Raw genomic sequence first — 22,936 nt, forward strand, 5'->3', positions numbered from 1 at the left:
TCAGAAGCACTGGGGTCTCTGAGGGTCTAAATGGTAACAGACAGAAAACAGGACTGGCTTCAAATCTACAGGAGAAGCGGTGACACCCCAGAACTCCTTCTGTTCCCTCCCATCAACTCTCCACCTTACCCCAACTTCCCCAAAAGCCAGTATATCCCACATCACTCCCCACTGCCCAGGCAGGACACCAGAAACCCCTCTCTGGGGAAACTGACAGGCCCAAAGAAAGAATTACTTTAGCAACTTCTGATAGTGTCCCTCAAATTGTCCCTGTCCTATTTCCTAATGGTGAGACTCAAAAAAGTTTGTCCATGCACATGGGGAGTTTCCAATCAGTCCACTCACAATTATGAAAAGACAGCCAATAATCAGCAAATATTTGGAGAAATGCTTCTAACATCAAAGACAAAGACCAAAGCAGGAAAGATGAGAACAAGGACTCAGAAGAGAGAGACAACACGGGAAACAAAAGAAAATGTCTACATAACATAAATGTGTACACATAAATCAATTTAAAAAAATTTTTTTAAAAAGTACATTGCTGGGGTGCCTGGGTGGCTGAGTTGGTTGAATGTCTGCCTTGGGCTCAGGCTCTATCAGGCTCCCTGCTCAGCAGGGAATCTGCTTCTCCCTCAGCCCCTCCCCCAGCTTGTGTGCAGGCACTCGCTTGCTCTCTCTCAAATAAATGAAATCTTAAAAACAGTGCACTGCCTTCATGAAACGAAGATAGAATGTTATAAAAAGGAATGCTGAGAACAAAAACAGTAATGAAAGATATAATGGCAGAAATAAAAATTCAGTGTAAGGACTAGAAGATACAGTTAAGGACCTCCCCAGAAAAATCAGAAGAAACAGATAATGAATAGGAAAAAGGAGGAAAAGAGAATTAGCAGAACACTCCAGAAGGTCCAACAACTGAATAATAGGAGATCCGGTAGGATACATTGGAGAAATCAGGGATGAGATCATCTAAGAGACAACATGGAAAAGTTTCCAGAGCTGAAGGGCCCAGTGTCCCCACCAGAAAGACCCACCAAGAATGCTGGGAGCAGACAGAAGACCCTGAGAGTGGGCACCTGGGTGGCTCAGTTGCTTAAGCGACTGCCTTCAGCTCGGGTCATGATCCTGGAGTCCCAGGATCGAGTCCCACATCGGGCTCCCTGCTCAGTGGGGAGTCCGCTTCTCCCTCTGACCCTCCCCCCTTCATGCTCTCTCTCTCAAATAAATCTTAAAAAAAAAAAAAAAAAAAAGATCCTGAGAGTTCCCAGATAAGACAAGTCACACAAAGTCTTGGGGATCACTATGGGGTTAGGCTGCTCATTACCAACAACAGAAGGAGTAACACTTTCAAACTTCTGAGGAAAAATTACTTCTAACCTAGAATTCAGTACCCAGGCAGTTTGTCACTCAAGTGTGAGCGAAGAAAAGACATTTTCAGACGGGGTAGGTCTCAAAAATTTCTCTCTGATGAACCCTTTCTCAGGAGGCCACTAGAAGACACACTGTACCAAAAGGAAAAAGACATGAAATCCAGAAAGGGGAATTCAACAGAAAGACACCAAAAAAATTCCCACAAGGAATGAAGAGAAATGCTAGGAATACTGCTAATCACTGGGTCTGGAGCACAAACAGCCTCAACGAGAACAGGAAAGGGAAAGGATTTGCAGGGTGGAAGGTGACAGACAGATCGGGTGGGGCGCGTGGCAGGGCGTGTTGTGGTGCTGAGATGTTCTAGCTCCCCACCTGGAACTACACTTAGCCCTGGACCACTGGCGTCTAGCTAGAGCAAAGACACATAACTCACTCCAAAAAACACAGAAATAATCCCGTCTCAGCAAAGACAGGGAACTAACTGCATCCTATGTGGCTTAGTTAAGATATTTACCTAGTGAGAACATAAACACTACCAATTTAAACAAAAATTATTACATAACCATATTTGGAAAAAGGGAGAGAGAGGACAGGTGGGCAGAGAAGGTATATAAAAGTTCTATAACATTCTCTTCCACACTAAGAAGTCAACAGATAATGCCTAAAACAGAAAAATCAGTACAAACACACTTTAAAGAAACCTGGAATTTGAGGCTAGAACTGTTAAATAACTATAACATCCCAGATTCTTCCACAGTAATACAACACCTTCGCCCTGGTGCCTGGATTGCAGAGGGGACGGCCACCATCAGAGGCTGGACCGAGAGCAGGAAAGGGCCCAGGTCCCTGAAGACTTCTTGGAATGAACTGTTTACTAGCCCTGCCCTGCCCACATCCCAATTCCACATGAGACAGAATTCACCTTGATTTTGGGTAAGGCGCTATTAATTGGTTGTGTTACTGGCATCTGAATGCAATCCTGAGACAGATGATTATCAAATAGAAACAGAGGGCTTAGAAGTGGCTGCTTATGAAAGTTAAAAACCAGAGTTACTAAGTAAATGCATTACTTTAATAAAGGTAAAATTATATTTGAAGAAAATCACGGGGTATGGTCAGAAATGCTGTTAATCTCAACTTCTAAAACTAAGATTAAATGGGTCTTTTTAGGTCAGTTTTACCTGATTTATAGACAGACAATAGAATCTACAGACAACAGAATATGAAGTATTTGAAAGAGGGAGTGATGAAAGGAATAGCAGTGTCTAAGGCTGACTGGCAGAGATATTTAAACCCTAAAGTGAGAAAGGCATTCATTTAGGTCTGCGGGCTTGAGAGCTTCAGCTAGGCCAGTGATGATGGGAATGGAAGGAAAAGGCTACAATAAAACAGATGTTTCAAAGCAGGTGCCTGCAAGGCAGCCCAAGGTTGATCATGGTCCAGCAGACAAGAGAACCCCCACTAGAAGGCTGCTGGCTCTGAAATGATCAGGAAAAATGTCCTGAGCCTGGTTTACCTAAGGGACAGCGGGGATGGGGGTGGAGGGCAGACTACAGGGTCACTCCAATTCTTAATAGTGTTCACACCTATGACTCTGTGATTGTGGAGGCCAGAGAAATTATCGCCATCCCCGTAACATTTGGAGTCACCTTCAAGCAAGTTCCACAGGTCTCCAAAGCAGCTCCAATACAAGGACAGAATTGGACTGAAACATGATCCAATTCAAATTTCTCTCAGAATTTCTAATTCTTTCCTAAAGATAACAAAATCCAAAGTTCTATTATATAATTGACTCTTTTTGCAAAATTTTAATCTAAAAACAATCTTGTTGCCAGTTACCTACCAGTCAATGAAACTGACCAAAAACCTAACGTACAACACAGATCATTCAGATCTTGCTGTAAAGTACAACCTTTATTTCATAGTTAGTATTTGTCTTTAAAAAATAGCTGTCTCTTGTAGATTTTTAAGTCCGTATTTCAGTTCAGATTGTCAAAACACTTCTGGTTTTAAATATAAGGAGAGGGGCACCTGGGTGGCGTAGTCGTTAAGCATCTCTGGCTCAGGTCATGATCCCAGGGTCCTGGGATCGAGCCCCGCATCGGGCTCCTTGCTCGGCAGGAAGCCTGCTTCTCCTTCTCCCACTCCCCTTGCTTATGTTCCCTCTCTGTCAAATAAATAAATAAAATCTTTCAAATAAATGAATCTAAGGAAAGTGTTCTTTTCCTCTCACCCGTTTTCCTTATTAAGAGAGCGTTTGTATAAGCTTTTCACACAAACTTAAGATAACCCTAACACACTGTCATTCTGGACCATTCTTAAAGCTACGAACCAAACTTAAACTTGGGACAGGGACTAAACGGTGTTATCTTATGGGGACCAGTTAGGGTGATGTGATTACAGGGTTTTCATGGGTTTTTTTAAAAACTCCTTCAAAACTTCCTTTAATTTTATCTCCTTTTTGATCCTTTTACTTTGTTAGTCTCAAAAAATACTTCTTGTCTCTTTACCAAGAAAAGTACTCAATAGCTTCACCGTACTTAATAAAGTTTGGAATTAACAGTCCTGTCTGCTCATGTGTTTATCCAGCATCACAGACGTCAGCACAGACAGATTTCTAAGGGCACCAGGCTCTGCAGCCAGAGGCAGGGCAAAGGCAAGAGGGGCCACCTCTCCACCCCATGGTATTCCGATTATTCTACCTCAGGTGCACGGAAGTGCGCTTGGCAACCGATCCGCTGCATGTCATAGGCCTTCTCACGTGGCTCACACAGTGGCATCCTGTTTGAAAACAATTCACTCCAATGCCAACCTTATTTAAAGTCTAGAGTTAACACACTAAGTGTGTCACACAGGAAGTGACACGGCTGTTCACTTCGAAACCCAAATGTCAGTGGATGAGGTTTTAGGAGAGAAAGGGTAAGGCTGGCTTGTTATGGTTTAATGGTTTCAAATGTCCCACCACCTGCCACCTAGTCAATATCACCACGCATTTTTTTTTTCAAAGATTTTATTTATTTGTTTGACAGAGAGAGAGAAAGTGAGAGAGGGAACACAAGCAGGGAGAGTGGGAGAGGGAGAAGCAGGCTTCCCGCTGGGCAGGGAGCCCGAGGCGGGGCTCGATCCCAGGACCCTGGGACCATGACCTGAGCCGAAGGCAGACGCTTAACAGACTGAGCCACTCAGGCGCCCCAACCACGCATTTCAAATAGCTACTTACAAGTCTAAATTATGTTAACTTAATTTTTATTATGCAATCCCAGTATTTCCCTCAAATTTAGATCTTATTCAAAAGACCTGTTTAAGTCATTCCCATATTACACAAACATTCCATCTGGAGGACCCATTATGTATCAAACCAAAATGTATCTTGAGATTTTAAGCACCACCAGTTAAGCCCGAACGTTTTAAATTTGGTAGAGTCATCCCACTCACACGTTGGGCTGAGGATCCCCGTGCTAACCGCTATGGGAATTCACAGGGATGAAGGTACTGCTGCATTCCTAACAAGAAAAAACACAAATGAGGAGAGGAAAGAGGGCTAGAAAGGATTAATTTTCTTCCTTATATAGGAAGTACAGTGGCAGGGTAAAGAAAGGTGCCCTGGACTGCAAATTGGGAAACCACACTGAGGTCCGCGTCCCCGAGACATGCCTACACCAGCTGCAAGCTCCAGGCTTCCCACCTGGTCTGCAGGCCATGAGGGGCCAGAGCACAGAGCCACTGTGGTCTACCCACTGCCAATAGGCTGGGACTTCAAACATCAGCTCCATCTGATGTTTGATATAACACTAGTCATTATATTTAAGCCATGAAAAAAGTACTTAACACATGTAAAAGTATTTTTTTGTACCCAAAGTAAGAGACAGCAAATTCCTCTCATTTACTTGTATTTGTTGCTATTTACTTATAGAAATTTCAAAGTGCTTCATATGTTCTACTTTGAATGGGATCCAATTTGCATTAAAATACAGCTTAAAGAAATACAGATGCAAAGCAGGGTATTTCCAACTTTTAATTAAAGTTCAGGATTTCATAGAGGAAACTAATCAAATTATAAACATAATCAAGGGAAAATTAAAGACCTACAATGAAGGTCTTTACAATGGGCTACGATGACTCTTATCCCACACAACCACCGTGGCAAAAAGGAAGGAAGAGCCAGAAAGTCTTCTTTTAAAACTTAAAAATGGGGTGCCTGGGTGACCCAATCAGTTAAGCATCTGACTCATGATCTCAGAGTCGTGAGATGGAGCCCCATGTCGGGCTCTGCACTGAGCATGGAGCCTGCTTGAGGTTCTCTCTCCCTCTCCAAAAAACTAAAATTAACTTAAAATAAAACTTCAGAGAAAGACAAATACTGTATGATTTCACTCATATGTGGAATTTAAGAAACAAAGTAAATGAACATAGGGGAAGGGAAGGATAAATAAGATGAAAACAGAGAGGGAGGCAAACCACTAAGAGACTCCTAACTCTAGGAAACAAACTGAGGGTTGCTGGAGGGGAGGGGGGTGGGGGGATGGGGTAACTGGATGATGGACATTAAGGAGGGCACGTGATGTAATGAGCCCTGGGTGTTATATGCAACTGATGAATCACTGGATTCTACCTATGAAACTAATTTAAAAAAAATCCATTATCACCTGTTGTTATAAAACATAAATACATTTTTTAAAGTAAAAAAAATTAAAAACTTTATTACCTATGCTTTCCAAATTTCCTCAAAGATTCCTCAGTAACTCTTTAAATCTGAAATGAATAGCTGTATGTCTTCATTAAGTTTCAAGATTTCTACCTAATTGTCATTAGACACCTACCAAAATTTGGAAGGTGGGGGGAGGCTGGCCCTCTGCATGACAGGACTCCACACACTGGAGACTTCAAATACCGTGCAGAGCGTGAACCCAAAGACTCAGCAACCCCAGGGTAATAGCTTATGTCTGTTTCCAGAGCAGCAGTAATTCCACCTGGAAGTCAGGGCACCTGATAATGCTCCACAATTCCACTCGACGGACCATTCTTCACCTTCTGCTTGCAATACACAAGCACTCTAAGTAACACTAAATAAGGACTTCATTAGTGATGCACGCCTGCAGAGCAACAAGTGTACAAGTTAACATGCATGAGATTAAATATTACTTCCTATTGTATTAGTATTTAGAAGTAGTATTAATATTTCATTAAAATGCCACCTTAAACCTCAGTCCATTTCTCTTCCCTGCAATTTAAGGTTTACACTTCTGTGCAAATTGAGTTGTTAGGACAGTGTAACTCATTTGTAATCATAATTTCCAATACTCCAAAATACAATTTCAAAAATAATTCTAAGTGATAACACACAGCTTCTGTTTCCATCTGGAAAGATCTAATCTCTTAAAATAAGACCTCCACACATGCTGAGAAGAGCTTGCTCCGGTAAAGCCCACCAGGTCACAGAGTGGCCGGTACAGCCTGCCAGGGATGGAACTAGGTGAGAACCACCCACGTACGGGGTGTCTGGCTCTCAGACTTCAACCCCACAGAGGCACAACTCAGTTCCCAGGCCAGAGGCCAGATGGACCACACCTCACCACTACAACCCTCCCTCCGCTTCTCCTTTCAGTCACACTCCTACCCACACACTGTGCACCAAGTTGAACCTGATTGTGGAACTGTCTGGATTTCAACATCAAATGCTCAGAAAGGAAAGGCAAATACAACATTCAGAAGACTCAGATGTAACAAGCACCAAAGACCTCACTTTCAAAGCAACTGTGAAGGTGAGTTAATTATTTGAAAATCACGTCACCGATAAAGGACCCTAGAAAGTGAACGCTCTCATTTTACGGACATTGTATATAACCAAGCACGGTGGTCCCCACCGAAATAAAGCATAATGGGCTGTCCTGGGGCTCTGGCCCTCCTTTCTCCTGCGGCTCTCACAAAACACCATTTCGCTAAAGAGCAAAAAACAAACCCTCTAAAGAACATCTCAACTTAAGTTTTAATTAGTAAACAAAACCCCAAATTCCAGTTCCCATTTTGGCAGAGTAGGAGGCCTCACTCAAAATACATTGGTTTCTTCGTGTAAATATCAGCTTTATCAGCCCCAAAGATTAGAAATTACTGGCTCAAACTGCACAGTCCTAGCCCAACGACGCAAGTAACCCAGGGATAGGATTTTCTTAGGTTTGGCCTGAACATAAGCCCTGCGTGTTCCTACTAGGTCGTTCCAGGTGAGTCTGAGGGTCTTGACAGGATGCCCATGTTAGTTAGAAACCAATCGAAAGGATTTCATTTTACACCTGTAGCTGTCTCCGGGATTCTAATGATCATCAAGTGGCTTAATCAAACTTTTGTCCTAATAAAGCAAAATAGGTTAGTTGATCAATGATTAGGGTGCTATAGATCCGTGAATAAACTAGAGAAGGCATGCAAGGCTCAGATAAAGAAAGTTTTTAAAGGCCTCCCATACACTGACAGTTCAGCTGCCCCCAACGTACTACAAGAGTCCAGCGCAATTACAACGAAAAGAACCAATCTGCTCTTGCAAAATAAGGCTTTTAACCTGAAGACTCCCTTGGAGGTGCTACAGTCAAGGGTGCTCGAGCCCTGGACATCCAGGGGATGCAGCAGGCTGTCACCCAGGAGGGAGCAACAGAACCGGGCTCCCCGGAAATGCACACGCAGAGAGGGGGCCCACCGGGCGGTGGAGGACGGGGATGTAAAAATCACACGCGGCTGCCCCCACAAGCCAGCAGGGGCTGACTCTGGACCCCAGAGCGGGGGGCGGGGGCGGGGGCGGATTTCCCGGGGAGTGCTGCAGGAAATGATACCCAGACGCGGAGGGTGGATCTAGGAAGCGGCCCGGGCGATGGCCGGCGGCGGGGAGCGAGTGGGGGTGGGAACGGAGGATGTGGCTCCCAGGAGCAGGATGAGGGGGCGGGACGGCCGAACGCGGACGCGCCAGGGGGGACCGGGAGCCGCGACGGGACCAGGGCGCAAGGGGCGGCCCGAGAGGACGGGGGCGGCGGGCCTGGGGCAGGAGGCGCGGAAGGCCGAGGGCCGGGGCGGAGGGGCGGAGGGGCAGCCGGCGCCCGCGCGCACTTACCCCACTCGAGGAACTCGGCCACATACTTGTCGCGGCGCAGGGCCGCGTGGCTGCACTCGGTGTGCAGGCAGACGAGCACGTCGAGCAGCGTCTCCACGCTCAGGGCGCTCTCGTTGCGCCACGGCCCGTCCAGGAGCAGCTGCTCCAGCTTCTTGAGCCGCACCTTGGCCGACATGGTGCCGCGCGGCCCGCTCCCAACGCGCCGGACTCTCGCCGCCCGCTCGGCCAGTCCGTCAGGGCGAGCCCTCGGGGGCCCGGCGGCCGCGAGCCCCGGCAGCTGCGGCGCCTGGTCGCCGCCCCGTCCGCGTCGCCGCGCCCCGGCCTAGGCCGACATCTTGGGCTCGGTCCCGGCGGCGCAGCGTCTGGGGCGCCGGGCCCCGCGGGTCCATGGGCCGGTCTCCTCCCCTCGGCGCCGCCGCCCGCCCCGCCCGGCGCGGCCCGCCCTCGCCTCGCCTCGCCTCGCCTCGCCTCGCCCCGCCGCCCGCCGCGCGCCCTTCAGCCCCGCCCGCGGCCGCGCCCTCCCCGCCTGCGCCGCCAGCCGTCGACCTGCAGCGGCGCGGAGCCGAGCGCAGCGCAAGCCCGGCCGGCGCCCGAGCCCCGACCCCAGCCCCGACCCGGCGGCCCAGCCCGCGGCCCGCAGCCAACCAGGGCGCGGCCAGCGCGGGCGCAGCCAACCACCGCGGGGCCGGCCGCCGCCGCGCTGACCTCAGCGCGCCGCCCCGCCCCTGCGCTCCCGGCTCCCGGCTCCCGGCGGGATGGGACCTCGCCGCTTGCCGTAGGGAGTCCGGGACGCTGGGAAGGCCAGGAGACGGGGGCGGGGCGAGCGCGCGGCCAGGGCGCCGCCGAGATTGCGCCCCCGCGCGTGCGCAAAGGGCGCCCGGGCGGCGTGCGTGAGCGCTTCGCGGAGCAGGCGCGGCTGTGCCGAGTCCGCGCTCGCGCACGGGCACACCTCGGGGCTCGGGGGGAAATACCCACTCCCCCTGCTGGCCGGGGGGCTTCGGCGGCGTGACCTGAAGCCCCCCGGCGTGACCCGAAGCCCCCCGTGACCTGGTTTAAAACCAGGGCGCTTCCCAGCCCAGAGCAGCCTTGGAAAGCGGGGCCCTGCCGGGCTTGCACGGGAGCCCGAGGCCCGGACCGGGCACAGGCCGCTGCAGAGCGGCGACCCCGCGGGCCCCCCAGCCCCTCGTGAATTCGGGGTGCCCCGCAGTGGCCACTTCAGATTCTGCTGTGCAGCTCACTCCAGCCGCAAACAAATGTCTTGGGTGGGGTTTTGGTAGGCAGCGGCGGCTGTCTCCAGGCTGGGCTTGTCTAGCGAGTCACTGCTTTAGTGAGACTGTTGGTTTGTTTGGGTGGCGGGGTCAGGAGGGTGGTGGGGAACACCCCCACCCAAACACACCCTTGGCGTCAGGAGAGCAGGGCCCGCCTGGAGCTCGTGGGATGTCACTGAGGCCACGGGGGTGGCTGAGAGCTGGGCGGGAGGGTGCAGGGCCTTGGGAAGCCTAACCGGGGGAAGGGGGTGGGGTGGGGGCTTCAGTGGATCCGGGGCGAGGAGGCAGAGCGGACGGAAATCTAAAGGAGCCTGTGGCAAAACTAATGTATGGAAACAAATCGGAATAGTAGCTACCTCTGTGGAGGAAGTATTGACTGGAAACGGGTAGGAGGGAGTCTTCCTGGCTGCTGGAAGTGTTGTATAATTTTATTTGGGTGGTGGTTATGCAGGAGTACATGTAGGTAACATCCTCCAAACTGTACTCTGTATATGTTATACCTTAATTTTTAAAAGGTGGGCAAAAACAATCTTGGTGTTAGAGATCAGAGTAGAGGTTACTTTGGGGGGGATTATGAACTGGGGGCTAGGAACATTCTGTATCTTGACCAGACCCTTCTATAACACGGATCTGTACATACATATTTTTTAATCAAACTGTACTCTAAGTATTTGTGCACTTCATATGTATGATACCTCAACTTTAAGAGGGAGGAGGTGGGGCTGAGCAGACCACCTGGCTCAAAACCAGAGATTTCCCACTGGTTTTAGGATAAAGACCAAATTCTTTACCTTGGCTTTTAAGTAGGGTGATGAGATGCCGGAATTTGTCTGGGACAGTCCCCATTCTTTGTCTTTGTCGCAGTGGAAGTATAACAACGTCCCTCCCCCCAGTGCCCCCACTTGGATGATACATTCTCTCGTCTCCAAACCCAGCAGGCTCAGCCAGGCCCTGCTCCACCCTCCAGCCCTGATCTTACTGTCTTCAGTCTCTGACTCCAGTCTCACTGACCTACCTCCTTGCTGCACCTCAACTGTTTCTGCTTCCTCCTGCCTTGGCCTTTGCACTTGCCAAGACCTCCCCCCTTGGATGCCCCTCCCTGACCACCTTCATTTTGTCGGCTCAACCCATAGCTCTTAGAGCATTACCTTTCACGCCAGCCTTGCCTGACTTGCTGGGCTGAGTCAGACCCCAATTCACCCTATATTCTCCCTCAGTACTTGGCACCGTGGGTACCAATGGGTCTTGCCCACTACTCTGAAACTAGAAATCTTCCTGTCCCTCAGTCTCAGGTGTAAAAAGAGAATAACTGTAAGACCTACCCTGTATTTCAAGTGAGTTTCTGAAAGGACTAAATGAGTGAACACCCACTGAGCACTTCGAATGGTGCCTGGCTCCTAGTAAACGCTCACATTGGTAGCTGGTATGCATTACAATTGCTATTCAGGAACTAGGGACTCTGTGACCAGCTTTTGGATTGAGTGGTCTTGGGTCCTCCAGGCCAGGGAATCCCAGTGTCTTCAAGCACCCATGAAGTTCCTCCGTGTATGTCTTAATCACTTCAGGGCGCTATAACAAAATTCCGTAGACTAAGTGGCTTATAGACAGAAATTTCTCATGGTTCTGGAGGCTAGAAGTCCAAGATCAGGGTGCCAGCACGGTCAGGTTCTGAGTGAGGGCCCCATTCCTGTTTATACAGGGCTATCTTGCTGTATTCTCACATGGTGGAAAGGTAGTTCTTTGCCCTTCTATGGGGCAGTAATCCCATTAATGAGGGCTCAACCCTCAAGACCTAATCACCTCCCTAAGGCCCCACCTCCTAATATATCCCACTGGGGGTTAGGATTTCAGCATATGAGTTTGGGGGACATATTCTGTCCATAGCAGTATCCTTACAATAAACTCCTACTTGGGCTCCTGTGGGTTTCTGGTCTGTGCAGCACAGCAAGTCAGGCCAAGCAGAGTATTATACCCAAAACCCTGCAACATGCACAGCTTATTGTAAGTTCAAGCTGAAGTATCTCGGTTCAGAAATCAGAACGCCCAGGCCTGCAGAATGACACCTTGGAACTTGATTTAACTTAACATCTTCCCCTCGCACCCAGCTTGGGGGGCATGAGATAAGCACTGGGGACAGGGGCTGTGCTTGGTGCCTTCCTTGCTCCTTCCTGAGCCTCAGCTAGCCTGGCCCTGCTTCCACCCACCTGGGGCTACTACCAGGGAGGAGGGAGGCTACAGTCTCACCTCTGGTCTGGCAGGGCATAAGCTGACCCCCCCTACACCCGGGGATAGTCACAGGCTCCCTGCTCCCTCTCCTGAGCAATGTGTCACTTTTCTGGGTGGGTGTTTACCTGGTGGCTGCAGGGGATCCTCTACCCCTCTATGAGGACCACTAGACAGGACCTAAGACGACCCATCCCTGTGACTCCTATCTGTCCACGGGAAACACTCTTGCATCCCTTGCTCTGACAAATGCTCAGGAGCAAGCAGCTCCCAACATTGCAGCACACTCTATCTCCAAAGCAGCTCATGAGCCCTCCTTTCGTGGGTGGGAGTCCATCCCCAGTCCTTGATGCCCCCAAATGGAGGGCCACATCTTAAGTTCTCTGAGGAGCCACCCTCACTAGGTTTCAGGTAAAGGAAGGCGTGCCCCATGCTCCACACCCCAGCAGGACCAGATCATCAGATACTCACACCTTTTATTCCAGGGTGTGGGACAGGTTTCCCTGCACTTCCATTGACAGGCTACATATGGTAATCTTACACCTCGTTTGAGAATTCTACATTTGTTGTCTCTTGATGCCCCCCACCCAAATTTCAGCTTACTGTTGTGATAAATTTATTACATGTACACTGGACAAAGGGTCACTGTTCCTTTGCTGGGCAGTTCTTGGGTTTCTCTGCCTGCCACCCCCTCTAAACCTGCACCTCGCACAGAGAAAGGACCCTGAAGATCTGCAGAGTGGGTACCCAGCAGCACATCAACTAGCACTAGTGGGGAGAACTTCCCGAGGCTACAGAAAGAACCATTCAAGAGAATTAGAGAAAACAGTGCCTGGTACTCACACAGATTGAGAATAGTGTTGTTTTCCACCAGCCAGACTAGAAAAACTCACAGCTCACCAGCATTAGACTTCTTTTTTTTTTTTTTTTTTTTTTTTTTTTAAAGATTTTATTTATTTTTTTGAGAGAGAGAGAGAGAGAGAGCACATGAGAGGGGGCAGGGGCAGAGGGAGAAGCAGGCTCCTCGCCGAGCAGGGAGCCCGATGCGGGACTCGATCCCGGGACTCCAGGATCGTGACCTGAGCCGAAGGCAGTCGCTTAACCAACTGAGCCACCCAGGTGCCCCAGCATTAGACTTCTTGAGAAGGTTGTGCCTTGGAAATGGGAATTAGTTCTAGACTGAGCACTGCTCCAGATCTGGCTGACATCATATAAACAAGACCCCAAAATATCAAAGTGATTTGAAGCAATTTAACCACATCCCAGAACAAAGCTCAAGAAATTTTATAGGAACACAAAAATATCCAGCACCCAAAAAGATAAAATCACACTATCTGGCATCTAATCAAAGATGACCAGACATTTAGACAGACAAGAAAACACAACCCATAGTGAGGAGAATAACCAATTAAATAAACCAACCCAGAACTTACACAATGTTAGAATTAGCAGAGAAGGACATTAAAACGGTTATAACCATATTCCATATGTTTAAAAAAAGTTAATAGAATCACAAAAGACATTTTTTAAAAACCCTAATAGAACTTTTAGGGATGAAAACTACAATTTCTTGAAAACATACGGTATGAGATTAATGGCAAATTAGACATTATATAGGAAAAGGTTAGCGAATTTGAAGGCATAGCAACAGAACTTATTTAAAATAAAACAGTGAGAAAAAAAGAATCCAGGAAAACAAACAGCATGAGTGAACTGTGGGACAATGTCAAGTGACCCAATATATGGATAATTGGGGTCCTGAAGGAGAAGAACAAGAAAGAGGAGGGACAGAAAAAATATTTGAAAAAACAATGGCTTAATATATGTTAATAAAAAAAATGGCTTAAAATTTTCCAAATTCAATGAAAACTATAAACTCACAAAGCCAAGAATTTCAATGAAACCCAAGCATAAGAAACATGGGGGAAAGAACTAAGGCCGCACCATAATTGAATTCCTCAAACTCAGTTATTAAAAAAAGAAACAGAGGGGAAAAAAGCCACATAACAAGCAGAAGAACAAAATAAAGATGACATCAAATTTCTCTTTTTTTTAAAGATTTATTTATTTGAGAGAGAGACAGAGAGTGGAAGGAGGGAGGGGCAAAGGGAGCAGGAGAGAGAAACTCAAACAGACTCCATGCTGAGAGCAAAGCCTGATGGGGGGCTTGATCTCCCGACCCTGAGATCACAACCCAAGCTGAAACCAAGACTCAGATGCCCAACCAACTGTGCCACCCAGGCGCCCTGGATGACATCAAATTTCTTATTGGAAATTACATAAATGAGAAGACATTGGAACAGTATCTTTAAAAGAAAGGAAAAAATCCTGCCAGCCTAGAATTCTATACCTAGCAAAAATAACTTTCAAAAAATGAAGGTGAAAATAAAGATGTTTTCAGACATAAGAAGGCCCACCATGAAGACAGAGGCACAGTGCCTGATTGGCCTTGTTGGATTTTATAGACACATCTATTGCTAGGGCAAGCTTCTCTGACTCATTGCTGGGTACCCTCCAAGACTGCCAATTTTGAGTGGAACCCAGAGCACAAATGAGCTTTCCAGCAGATCCAGGCTTTGGTGCAAGCTACCCTGCCACCTGAGCTCTATGACCCAGCAGACCCTCTGTTGTGAGTGTGAGTGTCAGAGACTTTTGGCGGGGAAGTCCCAATAGGAAAATCCCTGTGTATACACACAGGGTTTTGGAGTAAGGCCATGCCTTCTGCTGAAAGCTCTTCTGCAGTTCAAAGACAGCTCCTGGTTTGCTGCTGGACCTTAGCAGAGACTTGACACCTGGTCATGGACACCAAGAAACTATGCAACCCAAGCTGTCCATTACAAAATAGGTAGTATCTTATCCACGAAATCATAAAACTGTATGTGCATGCAGCGATCGATTATAAGATGAGACTGAGCCCAAGCAGACCTGGGAGGAATGAGTAAACTTCATGAGTAAGTAGGTAGCTTAGCCTCCATGGTATCTGTTCCTACTCTTTTACCAACTCTTCTGAACCCATGGCTACACCCTCCTGGGAAGGGCTGTGATCAGTCAAAAAAGGATTGAGAAGGTGGGGCCTGATTTGAAGATTGGTCTGCCCAGGGCTAGCCAGAGGAGGGTGGCTGCCGCTTTGCAAACACACTCAGGGGAAACCCTGAAAGGCAGTGGTGAAGAAAAATTCCCCAGGAGGCAAAACTTCTATGTTGATCCACAGGCAGTGGCTAATGGGTTGGCTTGCCAATCAGAGACTTGGAAAAAACAAACTTTTTCTAGGAGCTGTAGGGGAAATGCAAGTGGTTGGATCGCTCAGGATGGGCACAGAATGCTCATCAAAGGGCATCTACTGTGGAGGAGGCTCTTGTGGGTCAAGTGGACCCATTGTGAGAATATTGGCCTCTTTCCTCCCCTCTCGTGGGGCTTTCTCAACAGGCCCGTGTACTAGTGACCGAGGAGGCAGGCATGGAGGCTACGCAGGGGCTCATCCACATGGACTTCCCTCACTGAGGCTGACTTGGCTTCCATTACAGCTGAGTGCCCACCGTGTCAACATTAGGGCCCCACAGTGAGCTCCTATTATGGTGCCATTCCCCCAGGGGATGGGCAGTTGCCTAGATGCCAGGTTGGTGACGCTGGACCCCTTTCATCATGAAAAGGGCAGTGGTTGGTCCTTGCATACTTCAGGTTAGTACTCGCCTTTCCGGCCACGTCACTTCTGCCGGCACCACCGTTTGTTGACTTGGAGAATGTTTTATTTATCCATCACCAAGGCAACTCCAGCATTGCCTTAGACTGAAGGCCTCATTTTCTGGTGAAGGAAGCACAGCAGGCAGACAGCCCATGCCCATGAAATTCCCTGGACTTACCATGTGCCCCGACACCCCAAAGGAGCTGCTTCAGAGAATAGTAGATGGTCTGCAGAAGACTAGTTATGGTGCTGGAGGAGAGCCAACACCCCGGTCCCTGCGGTCCAGACTGTGGTGTGTGCCTCGACCCGCAAGGCAAGATATAGCCATCCCTCCATCGCCCAAATGCGCGGGTGCGGGAGCCACGCAGTGCAGGTGGGACTGTTCCCTCTCGCTATAACACCACATAACACACTGGAAGAATTTCTGCTTTCCTTCCTGTGACCTTGGGCTGGTGTCCAAGAGAGGAATGCCTTCATCAGGAAACAGTCATGCTTCCAGTGCATTAAAGCCGAGGCTGCCCCTGCCCCCCACCGGCTATTTCTGGTTCCTCATGCCACGGAACCAGCAGGCAGAGAAGGGAGCACTGTGGGCCTGGGACATTGAACCCAAGCATCAGAGAGACTTTGCATTGGTTCTATGCACTGGGCTGGGGCAGGGGATGACGTCTGGAGCCCAGAGGTTTCACTGTGGTGATTAACGATTCTTCCTGGGATAGGGAAAGGAGCTCATTCATGACAGGCCCATAAAGGACTCAGGTCCTGAAGGAACAAAAGTCTGGGTCACCCCACCAAGACTAACAAACAGGGCTGCTGAGGAGCCTGCAGAGGGGGCAGGACAGAGTTGGTGGCTGAAGAGCATGCCTCGTAGCAGGTGCTCCTGCCAACAGACCTCATGGGGACTGTCTTCTGCTTGCCCGTCTTCCCCCCCCACCCCCCACCCCTTCTATGAGGAGCACGGCTGAGGCCTGGCCTCTTAGGCTCAGGATGGCACACTCTGGGTTGGCATCACCCAGGGTGATCAGTTGAGGACACATTTCCCGCATAGGACCAGGGCGGATGCTAAAGGACACGAGCGTGGTCAGCGTGCCTCTGCCTCTCAGGTGCCCTCTGCCCTTCTCTGCCTGCTTTGTGCCCCCAGTGGGCTGCACCTTTAGGATGGGGAGCTCGGGGCAGAGTCAGGGGGCTATCTATCCCCCTCCTCCCTCTTCCCTGTGACTGCAGCCACAGCCTGCCTGGGGCCCCTCTCCTTGAAACAGCTGTCCCCAAGCTCCAGCCACCCCTCCTTCCTGCTGCCCCGGGAGAACCCAGGGTACTAAAAGCTCTCAGCCACTGCCAGCCCTGGGAGCTTGCCCACACTCCCCGAGGGGCCCCAGACCCTGCCCACACCTTGGTAAATAGGCCACTTTTTGTGCTGTCCTTGATTTCCCTGCTTTCACGGGCCCCTGCTGGGACTCTGACGGAGGCAGTCATATGTACCAGTAGTATTCATTATCAGTTACCTGCAATTAAATAATGAAAACCTGAACTTCCAACCCTAGACACATAGATCCATAATGGTCCATGTAGTCATTAAAAAAATTATGGGGATCGGGGCACCTGGATGGCTCAGTCGGTTAAGTGTCTGCCTTCGGCTCAGGTCATGATCCCAGGGTCCTGGGATCGAGCCCCACGTCGGGCTCCTTCCTCGGCGGGGAGCCTGCTTCTCCCTCTCCCTCTCCCTCTGCTTGCCACTCCACCTGCTTGTGCTCTCCCTCTCTCTATCAAATAAATAAATAAAATCTTTTAAAAAAATTATAGGGATCCATTCATTCAACCAACCCAAAGCTGCTGAAGGCCCGCCACGTGCCAGCACCAGCCCTGGGTACCAAGGGTACAGCAATGTCCCAGATGGATGCCCGAACGTCCACTCTAGTCCGGGGACAGACCACAGACCAGGGCACAGAGCAGTAGAAAGAGGGAATTTTGGAGAGTGGCCAGGGCTTCGAGGAAAGCAGACTCGGCAACGTGATGGAGAAGGAGGGGGTACCTGCCTTACAGAGATGGGGGACCCAGGGAGGCCTCTGCCCCTCAGTGCCCCTGCAACTAAGACGTGAGCAGGAAAGAAGAAGCCATGTGAGGCTCTCCAGGCACAGAATGGGAACCGAAGGTGGCCAGCGTGAGACGGCAGGGAGGGGGCAGGCCAGACATGCATGGGTGGGCCCTGGCCGATGCAACTTTCTGCAATGGCCCCACTTTCCCTGCCCGTTGCCGCCTGGGTCCTGTGGTCACGGTGACCCTGGTGGCGGTTCCTGAGGTTTCCTGCCACCCAAGTCTCTGGGCCGTGGCTCCTCCTAAAGGGTGTTTGTCCTCCTCCTGCTCAACCTCCCAGCTGACAACATGGAGGAGTTTGAAGGTCAGGGGCATGAGCCAGTATCCTGCCAGGATCAGACACAAAGAAAGTGCCCACAGAGACGTGTGTGCATGAAGGAAGGAGGCTGGGAGCCCGGGGAGGGTGGCAGGGACGGAGGGAGGGAAGGCTAGACAGTCCTCTCTCGAGTGTGCTGCTTCTTGTCTCCTTGGCATCTTGACATAGACCGGCTGTGAGTTTGCAAGCCTTGCCCTCCCAATCCCCCCATGCGTGTCCTTGCCTGAGATGCCCCATTGCCTCCAGGAATGTTCCCGGCATCCCAAAGCACTGAACCCAGCAGTGCCCAGCAGCTGCCCATGCAGGATGCTCTGCAGGCTGGGCGAGAGGACCAGACCAGAAGCAGCAGGCTGACTCTGTGACCCCCAGCTCCTCATCTGAAAGGGACATGGAGTCCCTGCATTGCAGAGGCTGCAAGACATCAGAGGTCATGGCCATAGCCTGCAGTCCCACTGGGCCCCTTCTACGCAGAAGTCCTGCAGTGGTACTTACAAATAGTAGCTGCTGGAAGGTGAGACAAGGTGGTGATCGAGACAGTGTGCACCACCTCCTCCCTACCCTGCTGGCCTCCCTACCTGGCAGTCTCCCCTGCCCTCCGCCATGGCCAGAGGCATCTTCCCAAAGGCTGGCTCTGACCACATCTCTCCTGCTCAGAAGCCTTCCATGGCTCCCCACTGTCTCAGGGATAAATGGGGCCCTCTGGAGCCTCCAATCTAGGATTTCTGTTCCAGAGCCCACAACAATGCAGGAAGAACCACTCACTGCCTGGAAGGAGCACGTATGCAGACTGGACCAGGGAGTCAGGGAGGAGGCATCCAGAGTGCATGTGTGTTGGGGGCAGCTTGGGGGAGGACACCAAGGCTTCGCAACAAAACCTGAAAACACTCTAAGTGCTCTGTGCACAGCGCTTTGCAGACCAACCCGCTGAGAAATCGGTGAGGCAGGGACAGGAACGGCCCCCTGTTTCAGAAGAGCAAACCAAGGCTCGGGGAAGTGAAGCAGCTGCTGGGAAATGGCAGGGCCTGCTTCTGAGCCCAGGCAACCTGGCCCACCACGCTGCCTTCCCTAAAGTAGCAAGGCCCTCCTTCTAAACCAAGCTGGTGTCCCCTCCTGGGAAAAAAGAATAACCCTGGAGACTTCTATCTGTCGAGCACTTCCCACGCAGCCTCTTGCTTATCTGCGCTCTGTCTTGTTCTCCTCCTCACTAGTGTTTGAGGAAACTGAGGCTCTGAGTGGCCAAGAGACCCACCCAGGGGCACCCAGCCGAGTCAGGACTTCCTCTAAGTCTGTGTGGCCAGTAGAGGCCTGAGTATTGCCCCTGAGCACAGAGATGTCCCCAGGCTGCAAGGCTGACATGTCCTGCCTGGAATGTGGACCCTGGAGGCCTAGGAGGGTCATACTGAGGATATTCCTGTCCCTCTGCCACCCCTTCCACCTTGTGGTTCTCAAAGTGCGGTCCCCAGACCCAACTAGCTGCATCGGCCCCCGGGAACTTGTTAGAAATGCACGTCAGACTCACTGACCCAGAACCAGTGGAATAGGGGCCTCCCTGTAATTCGGCCGCATGCTCAAGACTGAGAACCAGCCCAGGGGCTCTGGACTGATTCCGTTTCCTTCCAGGGCCTCTGTTCTGGGCCATGGTGGGTACGAACCGCCCCACCCACCCGGAACAGAGAGAGGGAACCCAGGGTGCGTTCACCTTCAGGGTGACACCTACTTTGGACACCGCCGTGGCCAGTCCCCTGCCTCATCTGACTGAGTCCAGCAGAAGAACGAAACCCATTAGCAAGTTACCCCTTACCTGCTGAATGGGTCTAATGCTCCCCACCTCGTGCGGACTAAGTGGGGTAATGAGCGGGGTGGGCGGACAAGGCACTTCACAACTCCTTTATCCTCAATAGGATCTCCCCCGCCCCGTGCCCCTCGCCGAGCTCAGAGGACCAGCTCCCTAAATCGGCCGTCGAGACCCCCAGCGCGGGTCCCCCTGCGGACTGTGCGCGGGTCAGGAAGTCGGAGGCCAGGCCCTTCCCCGCAGGGCCCGCGGCCCGGGCCGCCCCTTGTGCCGGTTCTTCCGGCCTTTGCCCGCCACGCGGAGCGCACGCCCCCGGGGCGCAGGGTCGGGGGCCCTCTGCTCCCACTCACGAGGCGCGCCCGGGGCGGCAGCTGTCGCGCTGCGCGGTCGGTGAATGGACGCGGGAGGCAACCGGGGCCCGCGCCGCCGAAGGACCCGCCGGGGGGGGGGGTGCGGCGAGACCGACCGGGGCTGCGGGGGCCGGGTTCGGGGGCGGCGGGAGTACGGGAGTGCCCGCGCCCGGGCGTGCGTTCTCCTCCGCTGCGCCCCGCGCAGGGGCCGGCAGAATCGGGGGTGCCAGGTCCCATCGCTCAGCCTGCTCGGCCTCCAGGCCTTGAACCCCGCAGGCGGGGCTGGGAGGAAGGGCCGTCCTCTCCCCCGCCCCACACCCCCACCCCCGCGCCGTTTGGCTCGGGTCCGGCCTGTCGCCGGGCCCGCGGTCACGGCTTTGCCCCCCAGCGCGCAGAGGGTTCACGTGGGGGCTTTTAGAGCCCAGCCTCCGCCGGCCGGAAGGATCGATTAACGGGGGGCTGCCGGGGAGTGGGCAGTTTCTGAGCGGCCCGAGGGCCTACAACCTCCCCCCCACCCCGGGGTCTGCAGGGCTCGGCGCCCCCGGGGCGTGGGGAGAGGGACGACTCCAGGGCTCGCCTGCGGCCCCCGGTCTTGGGAGGCAGGAGGGGCCGGGAACACAGAGTCCCACGCTCAGCTCTGCGGCGTGAGCCCTGAGGCAAGCCGCCTCCCTCTCGGCGTCTGCGTCTGAGCCCGTACCTGTCCCCAGGGCTGCGGTGAGGGAGGACCGGCCGGATTGGCCGCGTCCCAGCTGGGGTGTGGCCCGTGGTAAGTGGAGGTACCGCGAGAGGTGTGCCTCCCCACCTCCTCGCGCCCCAGTACCCCAGTACCCCAGAGCGGCAGCCCAGCGCGGGGGTGAGCAGTCTCGTGTGCCCCCTCCAAATCCCAGCCTTGCCTCGCACTCAGCTCTGTGGCCCTGGGCAGGTTTCTCAGCCTCTCTGTGCCTCTGTCTCCTCCATAGAATGGGATAATAAAATACCCTCCTTCCAGGGTTTCCATGATTAAATGAGCTAGGCAAAGCACCCAGGCAGGGCCTGGTACACAGGAAGCGCTGCGCAACCTCGGCTAAAATTGCGGTGTATCACCCCAGAACAGTGCTACGCTATACAAACGTCTGTGTGCATTAAAGGGGCACCTATTTTAAACTTTATGTGTCTTACACAAAGGTGGCTCATGGCAGGCACTGCTCATTTACCAAGGCTTCCTGGAGAAGGGTCTGTCACCACCTCTCTGAACAGGAGCTGCGGCTTAGTGGGCTGGGGATGGGTGGCCATATGTGGTGAGACCTGGGATCTCCGAGGATGGCCAGCCGGGTCCTGCCCTTTGCTCCTGGCAGTGGGTAGAGCTCTGAAGGTTCTAGACATTAAAACTCTGACACCCCACCCCCACCCCACCACCAGGTATCCTGCCCACCCTCACCTTCTGGGAGTGGGTTGGGGTGAGGCTGCTGGAAGGACTGGCGACAGCACTGCCCCCAGTGGTGGGCGGGCCCAGAGTGGGGTGGGGCCCGCGCTCTGCTAGCAGGACGCGGGTGGGATGACGTCTGCCGGCGAGCAGCGTGACCTTGGACAGCTCTCTTCCTTCCCTGCTGCCTGGGTCAGCTTTGCAGTGGGACCAGCCTCAGGGCCCGGCAGCAGCCCCACCCTCAGGGCCCGGCAGCAGCCCCACCCTCGCCTGCCCTAGCCGGAGTCCCCACACTTGGGCTGCCTCTCTCGCTTCCATCCCCACCTGTCCAAGGTCACCTGTCCTTCAGGCAAATCAAGCACCGTCCCCTCCTCTCAGGCCACCGGCTACAGACCTCGGATGGGCCCTTGGAGTCGAGCTCCCTGCGCGGGGGACCAGCGGGCTCCCCGGCCTGTGAAATGGGGAGCAACCCCCTTCCTCCGCCAGTGCGCAGGGGGCCAGCACCGCGCGGGACGCCCGCGGGGGAGCCTGGACGGCTTTGCCTCCCATTCTCCCGCGACCCACTCTTTTCGAGCCCCAGTTTTTCCCGATGTGCCAGGGGTAGAGGCTGCGGGCGACGGCGCTGAGTGGGGAAGGATCGTCAACCCGATCTCCTCTGGCTCCGGCGACGGGAATCTGCGCCCGCCCCCGCGGGGAGGAGGGGAAGGCCGGAGGCTTGGAGAAACTGAGACCAGGAGACAGACTCTGAGCCACCTGGTCCGAGGGGAGAGCGGGGCATCGGACAGCGCCCGTCTGAGGGGAGCGAAGCCCGCAGGCGGGCCGTCCGTTAAGCTGTCTTTCCCTCTTTCGTGGGGAGTGGGACGTGGGGAATGGGGCGGAGAGATGGGCGCCGGCAGGCTCTGGGTCTGCGCATGGCCGCCCCTTCGCCCACCATTGGGGAGGTCCCTGGACGTTGAACGGTGTCTCCCAGGCTGGGAGGGGTGCTCGAGGGAAGCCCCGCGGCCCACCGGGAACGCCCAGCCCAGACCCCTGGAGCCCCGAAGGGATGGGCCTGGCATCCCTAGTGACACCCTGCCTCATTCACCCCGACTCCCTCACATGCCCCAATCCCCCATGCTCGGTCCTGCACAGTGCAGGTCAAGGGAGGGCGGTTCAGGTCTGGAGGACAGGCCCGGGTCTTTCTCCTATCCCTACTCCAGCCTCCCAGGGAGGACAGATTCCCTCCACCCCCGGGATTGCCCCCAGACCGCCCAGACCGCCCCTCCGCCCCAGGGCACACGGCAGGCCTCAGGGATGCTGTGGTGGTGGCTGATGGCGACGCTGGAGGCTCCTGGGTCCTATAGACCCTGCG

At 52.7% G+C, this 22,936-nt stretch overlaps 1 protein-coding gene across 3 annotated transcripts in view; it reads right to left on the reverse strand.

Moving 5' to 3' along the window:
• CDC42BPB (CDC42 binding protein kinase beta) overlaps positions 1-8,920 on the reverse strand; it is a 98,371-nt gene extending 89,451 nt beyond the window's left edge. For 2 of the 3 annotated variants that reach the window (XM_045901569.3, XM_045901568.3), the window contains exon 1: positions 8,465-8,920. In XM_045901569.3, coding sequence (XP_045757525.1) covers positions 8,465-8,639 — 175 coding nt within the window. In that variant the 5' untranslated portion in view covers positions 8,640-8,920. Of the gene's footprint in view, positions 1-6,191; positions 6,465-8,464 lie in introns of those variants that run through there. The other variant, XM_064571634.1, reaches the window with a different exon arrangement.
• Positions 8,921-22,936: the final 14,016 nt, after the last annotated feature.

Source organism: Mirounga angustirostris, unplaced genomic scaffold (assembly GCF_029215605.1).
Source record: "Mirounga angustirostris isolate CCGP_5_RB_7025 unplaced genomic scaffold, mMirAng1.0.hap1 SCAF_9, whole genome shotgun sequence".
NCBI classification, from domain to species: domain Eukaryota; kingdom Metazoa; phylum Chordata; class Mammalia; order Carnivora; family Phocidae; genus Mirounga; species Mirounga angustirostris.